Source organism: Plasmodium gonderi, assembly GCF_002157705.1.
Source record: "Plasmodium gonderi DNA, contig: Chr11, whole genome shotgun sequence".
NCBI classification, from domain to species: Eukaryota; Apicomplexa; class Aconoidasida; order Haemosporida; family Plasmodiidae; genus Plasmodium; species Plasmodium gonderi.
This window is the reverse complement of record NW_021628936.1, coordinates 508,518-518,195: the sequence shown is the minus strand read 5'-3', so window position 1 is coordinate 518,195 and position 9,678 is coordinate 508,518. Positions and strand designations below refer to the sequence as shown.

General features: G+C 28.4%; 1 protein-coding gene across 1 annotated transcript; it reads right to left on the bottom strand.

The window, feature by feature from the left end:
• Positions 1-3,386: 3,386 nt before the first annotated feature.
• Positions 3,387-5,214, bottom strand: PGO_111110 (RNA-binding protein; the record flags this gene model as incomplete). The annotated part of the gene is made up of 2 exons (XM_028688450.1): positions 3,387-3,826; positions 4,116-5,214. 2 exons carry the CDS (start codon positions 5,212-5,214, stop codon positions 3,387-3,389), a joined length of 1,539 nt encoding a protein of 512 aa, XP_028544251.1.
• Between the last annotated feature and the right edge of the window lie 4,464 nt (positions 5,215-9,678).

Below are 9,678 nucleotides of genomic sequence, written 5' to 3'. Positions count from 1 at the left end.
GGACCCTGATCATGTCCTTGTCTCCCTGTGGTTTGGGGCGAAACACGTCGATCAGAAATTTTTCCCCATTCAAAAGCAGGAGGATACACATATATATATACACACACCACATATATACGTATATATGTGGTGTGTATGTGCCTGTGTGCATGCGAATAATACTTTATCGTCCACAAAGATGGACTTGCTGCATGTGCAGATTGTGTACTTATTTTATTTTTTTTTATTTTATATTATTTTTTTTTTCATGTTACTCTCCATGTATGATTCTTTATCTCTGCACCGCTGTAGTGGTGGGTGACCATTCTCAATTACTAGCCCTTCATCATTTTGATCACTGTGCAAAATGGACATGTGAATATAAAAATCTTCATTCATGTCCACCTGTGTCTCATACTTTTTAACTTAACATTTCATCTTTTCATATTTTTGTCAAATGTGAAAATTTATTTTATAATTCACCTTTTAACAAAGTGCCGTTTTTCAGTGCTAATATATAAACGAAGAACCTGAGAACTTATTAATTGTAATTACAAAAAGGGAGCAAAAAAAAAAAAAAAAAAGAAAAATGATTAAAATGTAGCTTCTTGGATCTGCAGAAAAATTAAATGAATGTAAAAAAAAAAAAAACTCACATCCACAGAAGCTTCTATTTTTTACCGCCTCCATATTCTCTTCAGGAAAAGGTTAAAATTTTGGCCAAATCGTTAATTTATGTGTTTATTTGTCGATTCGGTAAATTCCCTTGGCCCTTGATGCAAGTGCTCGCTCAGTGGTAAGGATAAAGTGAATGCACATAAATATATATATATATATATATATATGTAAAATTCCTGCCTATTAAAAAAAAAATAGGGCTGTTAAAATGGTTTGTCACTTTTTATGTATGCAAAAGAAAAAAAAAAAAAAAAAGTCCTATGTATTACAAAAAAATTACAAAACTGTAGAAACTGGGAAAAAAAAAAAAAAGCATCCTTCTTTCTTCTTATTTTTAAATTTACACAAAAATTGAAGATATCGAAATTGGCAAATGCATTTGCATGTGCATATATAAATATAGATAAACACACGAAGTGTATGCATTTCTACAAAGCTGTGTGAATACACACATTTGCTTTAAAAGCTCAATTGTCGCGAATACAAAGTGTAAAAAGTAACAAACAAGGGGGGAATGTATATACGTAGTATATCCATCTACCTATCTATGTATATGTATGTCTATATCTATAGCTATATCTCTATGTATTCACATATATACATATACACATGAAGGTGCAATAGCAAAATGTAAAAGTTGTAAAAAAGTAGGAATCCAGAAAAACCAAACAGGAAAGAAACGGAATATGTGAGCGAAATTGTGTAAGCAAAACTGTGTGAGAAAAACTATTGAAAACTTCTTAGGGATATTTTTACAAAAATATAAAATGATTGAATTTAAAAATTGCACTCTTGCAAAATAAAAATTCGACGAATGATTTGCAAACAATGCAAGTATATATCTTGTTAGATTTGATAAAATAAATTAATAACATGATAAAAACAAAAATGTACATCTTTTTTACTGATCCTGGCGCATAGAAAAAAAAAAAAAAAAATTAGTAAAAATTTAATGTTATAGAAATATGAAAAAATAACAATGGACAACATTAATGATATTAGTAGAGATATATGGGTATGGCAAGGGTGAAGCTATAACACGTGATAGCGCAAGGAAAATGAGAACTACATAAAAGAAACGACTGGGATCATATGATATTATGTATTTGTGTAATAGATGCATTTTGCTTAAAACAATACTAATATGATTAAAATTTAGAAAATATATACCAACCCCATGTGAACAGCAAAATATTGTAATGATATCAAGACTATATAACGACGAGTGGTGACATAGCAACAACTGGTCACTTATTCAACTCTTTAAATGAAAGAATGAACAAACAAAATAATAAACAAATTGTAAGCTTCAGTGGAAAAGGGTATACATATATATATATATACATCCATTGAGCAAATGTGTAATTCATTTTAACATGTTTTCAATATAAAATTGTAGAGGTGGGGGGAAAAAGAAAAAAAAAAAAAAAAAAAAGTGGCAGAATGGAATTATAAATTAAAATAATTCTATATTACATACGTATTTTTATTAGAAAAAAGGGATAAGTGGAGGAGGAATGGGAAAAGATAAATTGTAAAGGAAAAATCGTTAAAGAAAAATTGTAAGGGAAAAAATGTAAATGAAAAGTCGTGAAAAGAAATATGGAAAAAGGGATTAGTCTAAAGGAATATGTAAAGGCACAATAAAACGAAAACGAAAGGGAGCACAGAAGAAACGTTGCCATTTTATTAAAATCTAAACCTTTCGTAACCAACAGGTTCCTCTGTGTATTTTTGTTGTGTTATTAAAAGAAATGAAATTCTTAGTAAGTTTTTACAAAGGTTTCATAATTTCATTATAATAATATGCCCCTAAGAGTTTCACTATACATGGTGCTAAATTTCTAGCCTGCAACATGCATGTTGTTTTGTTTAATAAAAAATATGATCTCTGTTTTATTTTATTTTTTTTTTCTATAAAAATCTGTTTTTTCTTTTTTTTTTTTTTTTTCTCTGAAAACTTAACTGCCTCATTTTATCAGTTGTGAATTTCTTTATATATGCTTGTGTTTGCTACATCCTATCTTGCTAGATTCGTGTGTACAAATACTCGTTATTTAACTAACTACGTATCATTTAAACAGAAGTGTTATTTACACAGTAATACTATTTAAGGAGAATATATATTTATCCTTCGATACTCCAAATAAACGTGGGATTTTTTCTATTTCTCTTACTGTGGTCCTTTTCGTGATCGTATTTTTTTTTTTTTTTTTTTTTTTTTTCCGTCCTTTTTTTCGTTTTTTGGATTTTTTTTTTTTTTTTTCCCATTTCCTTTTGCCTTTTTATTTATATTACTTTGGTTACACATTGCTTTAATGTTTGTGTTTTTATAATTACTGAATTTTTAAATTCTTTAATTTTGGAATTTGTGAATCTTTGAATTTCATTTTTATTTTGTTCTGTTTTATTTTATTTATTTATTTATTTTTTTTTTTTTAAATTATAAAATTTTTTTTGATTTTTTTTTTTTTTTTTTTTTTTTTTTTTTTTTTTTTTTTTTTTTTTATTTTTTTTTTTTTTTTTTTTTTTTTTTTTTTTTTTTTTTTTTTTTTTTTTTTTTTTTTTTTTTTTTTTTTTTTATTTTTTAATTTTTTTTTTTTTTTTTTTTTTTTTTTTTTTTTTTTTTTTTTTTTCCATATATTAAAAATATTTTTTAAGAAAAATTGTAAAGAGGTAATTGTGTAGAAGATGTGAGGACAGGAGAGACAGCTGTATGCGCGTCTCATTTAATATGGTCCACATCTATAACTATTGCTATTTGAATAGAAAAAATTTTGTGGTTGTGCATTCTGGTGTGGTGGGAAACTTGGTTGTGCTGCTGCATTTGGTTGAGCTGGTATATTTTTTTGAGGTCTTGAAATTTGTTGGAAAGAATTTACCCCATTTTGATTTACAAACTTTTTCATTTCTTCTTCTTCTCCCTTCTTTACAGTTACCTTCAGTTTTTTATTTAATGCCATAAATCCATTCATTTGTGAAATTGCGGCTGCTGCACTTTCAATACTTTCATAGGATACAAATGCAAACCCACGATTTCTGCCTGTACTTTTTTCAGTGGCTATTCTAGCAGACAATAATTCGCCAAATGGAGAAAATGCTTGGATAAGGTCTGTTTGGTGCCATTCATTGGGGACATGGAAAATGAATAAGTTCGCTCCAGGGGGACCTATAAAAAAAGGAGTAAAAAAGAAAGTATGAAAAACAGCAACAACAACAACAGCAGCATAAACAACATAAACATAAACAATAAGAGAAATATAATAATGCAAATATAAAATGAAATGATGGGGAATCAACTGTGCATGCGATATATTATATCATGCATAAGAAGTTATATGTGGTGCAAAAGTATAAACATGGTTGAAAAAAAAAAAAATAATAATGATACAAATAAATAACATTGGAGAAAACACTCTTCACTCTACCAACAATATGTTTCTCTCTTCCTAAATTACCTGATGAATCAGACAGATTGTGCGCATTTGGAGAACTACTCATGAAGAGGGTTTCAAATTCTTTTGGCATTTCCCATTGTGTTGTGTTCGTTTGCTCATTGTAGTAATATGGTCTTCCCTCTCCTGAATAGTATTCCTTCCATGCACCAACTTGTCTTGGATAGTTATTATTAACCCCAAAGTTATTTCCAAAATTTATATTGTTTGGACTGGTTACATGCGGTTGAGGAGAAATACCATGTGGGGGATTCTGCATCGGCTGCAACGTCATTGGAATTTGTGATTGTTTAGATGATTTTGGTTCTGCAAATCGAACTTCTATAGGTCGTGCACATCCTTCTAATGTTTTTTTTCCATTTAATGAATTGATAGCATATAATGCTTGCTCTTTATATGCAAATTTAACAAAAGAACATCCTTTTCCTAACCCTGTTGAATTATCTTTCATTATAAAGACTTCCTCTACAGAACCATATATAGAAAACATTTCTTTTACACTTTCTTCTGTTATACTTTTTGGTAAAGATCCTATAAACAATTTTGCTTGATCAACACCTGATTCTATATTTTGAGGAAAACCTAATTTCATAATTTCTCCAGATGCATATTTTACTTGTAGAGAGCCTAGTTGAGGGTCTAGGGTTCTCTGGTTATTTAAAGATCTTATAGCATTATCTGCTTCTGAAATGGATGCCATTTTTACAAAGGCACTTGATTTGTGAATATTTGTTATTTTATCTCTTATTATTACCACTTCATTAACAATGCCAAATTCTTCAAATATGGGCCTTAATTGTTCTTCCTCCATACTTTTTGGTACTCTTCCTATGAAAAGTTTTATCGAAACTGGAGGGGCTGGGTGGCATGGGAAGTTATGGTTACTATAGTCCATAACATTTATGTCATCCTTATCTGAATTCTTTGTCTTAGCTATATTCTCTTGCTTAGATTTAGAATTCTTATTATTTCCATCCAATTCATTATCTTCTTTGCAAAAGTCCATTTCTTCCGATATATTCTCGTTTTTCCCCTGGTTATAGTTTGCTGTGTTTGTATCCGACGAATTATCGTTAGAATCTATGTTCTCATTGTTATCCATATTTATAAGCTCTTTTTGTGTGGTTATGTAAGCTGTGCTTTATGTGGTTTTGCGTGGTTCGTTCTACACAATTATATAATGTGCGCGCTTATGTTTGCTGCTGATGATTCACAAAATATAGTATTCACAAACCAAAGCAAAATTCTTTTCCCCTTGGACTTTTTAAAAGTTATATAAAAAAAAAAATTCTTTGCACAAAAATGTGAACCCTTTTTTCTCAAAAAGCATTTGACTTGCTACTCCCCTTTCGTATGTATAAATATATATATATATATATATATATATATATGTATATATACATACATGTATGTGTTTTTTTTTTTTTTTTTTTCTCTCTTTTTTCTTCCTTTTTATGCTTCTCTTTCCTCGATTCCTCTTACAATGCTTCTTTCGTTACTTTCTTAATCGATGGCTTAAATTTTATCTTGGCTTAAATGCATACATTTATAATTCCCTATTGTTCTGTATATGGGAAATTGAAATAAAAAAAAAAAAAAAAAGGCAAAATAACGTGAGGGGTAAAAAATGTGATAACGTAACAAAACATGAAAATTAAAAAAAATATATTCACAAAAATTGATACAAAAATGTGGATAAAAATTGAAACAAAAATGAAGATAAAAAATAAGGAAAAAGAAGTAAAAAAAAAAAAAATAATAAATAATAAATAAATAATAAAATAAATAAAAATTAAATAAAAGTAAAATAAAGCGAATTTTGCAGTTGTTAAAATGGCACTTTAGAAAAGGGATAAAGTTTGTTTTTATTATCCTTTGTTTCTTTAAGATTATTTTTGGTTTTTCATAATGCACGGAAATTACAATTATATATAGTAAATAAAACACTCACGCGCTTGTTTAATGGATACAATTAAACTCAGGGGATTTACTCAATGTGCTTTATTTATACATTTTATTTAAGCTGTGTATTTATTATATCATAGTTATTTGTACTATATCTTCATCACGTTATATAGTTGTGTTTAAAAAAGTACATTGCATGTATATATCTTGATTGTATAAAAATTATGTACATTATGTAACACGTGGGTAAAAATTAAAAATGTGGAAAAAAAAAAAAAAATTGTAATTTTGAATAAGTGTGCTTTTTTACTTTTTCGTGTAGCATACATGCGTCATTATATGCATGAAATTGGGTATTTATTTAAGGGCATATTCATATATACATATACATACATATATGTATAAATATTATATGTGTTCATTATTGCTTAACTTTTTTCTTTTAATTCCTTGTCCTTTTGCTATTCTGGGTCTCCCTTTGCTCCTTTACTTTTTAGCTTTTTGCTTTTTCTGGTTTCGGCTATTTAAGGGACATTGTGCTATCACAAGCGTTACGCTTTACTTTTTTTATTTTTATTTATTTTTCCTTTTTTTATTGCTCCCACCACACTCCTCATTTATTAACAAATTAAGCACGTCATCAAATAAGGTGCACGAGGAGTCATGAAGAATATGCAGTATGTAATAGAGTATATACGTATAAGCATTTATATATATAATGCATTTATTTAGGTTTGGGTGTAAGTGAGCATGAAATTACGTATGCACGTATGTAAACATAAAGAATGTATGAAAACAGGAGTGGTTTATGTACAGTGTTGAGTAAATGCCTGCACAGTTATGTAACACAATGCAAACCTGTTCGTACATAAGCAAATATATACATGTGACATGAATTCAGCGATGAGAGTACACAAGCTCATGAACATATGCTTGAACAAGTGCATGAACAAACACGTGAACAAACGCGTGAACAAACACGTGAACAAACACGTGAACAAACGCGTGAACAAACGCGTGAACAAGTGCATGAACAAACGCGTGCACATAATCCTGTATATCCCGTTCTTACATACACCTCCCTCTACATGAATTCAAATGATTCGCACTTTAAAAAAATGTTGTACAAATAAAGGGGTAATTTTTAAAATTCATATATTTCTCCGTTTTAAGAATTTTTAGAAATAGGTTGTACATTCTATTTGCACTCAGGAATGAACGCAAAAAAGGGAATGTTTAAGAGGGAAAATCGTATAATAGGGAAAAAAAAAAAAAAAAATCCCAGGAAGTTGAACCATATATATATATATTTTCAAAAAATGACCAATTTGTTAACTATATATATATATATATATATGTGAAATATAAATTTAGTACAATTAGCCAAGCGCTAATGGGACAACAAAGCACTATGGTGAAGCGGTAAAATAGAACGTTTTTACGGAGTTGAAAAAGTTTCTATTAAGTTGTAGTATAAAGATATTTGTTTTCCTATGGAAATGTTAAACAAAAGACAAACTTTTTTTTTTTTTTTTTTTCCCATATTACCACCCACCCTTAAATTCCTTGATTAAATCGCACACAAAGAAAAGCTTATAGCATAGGAGTTATTCATACATATTTTATATGCTTATATAAACCAGGTGCATAAAAATACCCATAGTGTAGACCCAAATAAGGAAACAACTGTAAAATGGTATATGTTGATTGAGCACATAGCTTTTCTTTCGTTCATATTACTATGGGTAAAAATGTGAAATTTTATAAGTTCCATTAATTAAAGCATCCCGGGGTAACTCCGTACTACATTCTCTTGTATTGCAATTAGAGTTATATGCATATAGATACAAAGATGTCGTGTAGAATATTTTTATATAAACCTGTTTCACTCTCTTTTTTTCATTTTTCCCTGGAGTATTCATTCTTTCAACGGAAGACACATTTCCACGGTTCTTTGCAATTTTTTTGTATGAATCACTAGCCCCATATTTTTAAAATGACGTGAAAATAATTTACACACCTTATTGAAATACGATAACAGAATATTTCCATTATTACGAATACATTTCTTTAAGTCAAAATGAGAGCAACTTTGAAATTTTTCTTTATTCATCATGTTTGGGCTTCTTCATTATGAGCTTAAAAATTTTGAAAAAATGAAAATTATGCTGATAAAAGATTAATTATAAGATGTGTCAGTTTTGAACATTGTGTACTAACATTTATGTAATATTCATATGTTTATACAGTCTCCTCCATATTCTGAGATTTTCTTTGAAAGAAGCATATGCCTTAAAAGAAAATTCTTATATATCTTACATTCCGCATCCCATTTCCACCATGCAAATGGTTTCCATTGCTGGGCTATACATTACATGATTTCCTTAAATGATGACTCAAAAGGAGTTATACACGACTCATAAAAAAAAACCTTAAATTTTTGAAATGAAATTTATACATTTCGTAGAATAAAATTATAAGAGGTTTACATAAAGAATTATGCACACTGAACACAAGAAGAATGAATATATTCCTATGTCGATAAATATGACAGAAAAGCTCTAAACAGACATGTAGACTTGGTTACCAATTATATTTGAAAAAATGCGTCTTTTTCTTTCTTATTTTATTTTTTTGCAAAAATATTTTTATTTATATGGAAATTAATAAAATATGTTATTTTTTTGTTATTGGTATGTGTGATATTCTATGGTTAATGCTAATAAATAAAAAGTATTTTAAATACCTTTTTTTTAAAAAATTTGCTTCAATATTTGTTTCATAATTTCGCTCCTGCTTATGACTGTTAATAACATATCAGAAAAAATATCAATAGTGTAATGTGTTCATGTAAATCTTGAACTGACTGCTTAGGAAAATAGAATTGATAAGACACTCTAGTTAAAAAATTTACAATATTTTCGTGCTCATCCGTTTTATTACATTTCGCGTATCCTTTTCCAACAGTGTTGAATTTCTACTACCAAGGAGTTAACCAAATTTAATTGTTTTAATACAAGCCCTTAAAAGTTGTGATGCTTTTGAAAAAAATTGATGGGAAAAATTGGCACAATATAAATGAACATAATATATACATTTTTTTTTTTCTTTTTTCTTCTCCACCACCCTCCCTCCTTATTAATGCCGTTGTATTTATGCTACAAGATATCAGGACGTGTTTGTAATTGTAAATGAAAAGTTAACGACTCAGTTAGGACTGTCATGTGTGTCTACAAATTGGAGTCCCTGTAAATCAATGCTTAATTTCACGTAGAAATGAACAATGTGTATGTTTACGAGTATGTCTACAACTACACACACTTAACACCCTTTTTTATGAGCAAAAAAAAAAAAAAAAAAAAAAAAAAAAATTATTACACTTATAGCTCTATGTGTTAAAAGTCTTACTGAAAGGATAAAATAAAAAAGAATGTTTCATTAAGAAAAGTAAACACAACGACACAGATCAATGAAAGTTCGCAAAAAAAAAAAAAAAAAAAAAAAAAAAAAAAAAACAAAAAGAAAAAAAAAATCAAAAAAAAAAAAAAAAAAAAAAAAAAAAAAACAATCGTAAGGAGTTCACCGATAAAAAAAATAAAAATACCACTTTAAGAATGACGTACGTCGAATAAGGGGAAATTCCATATACCTGCATTTTAGG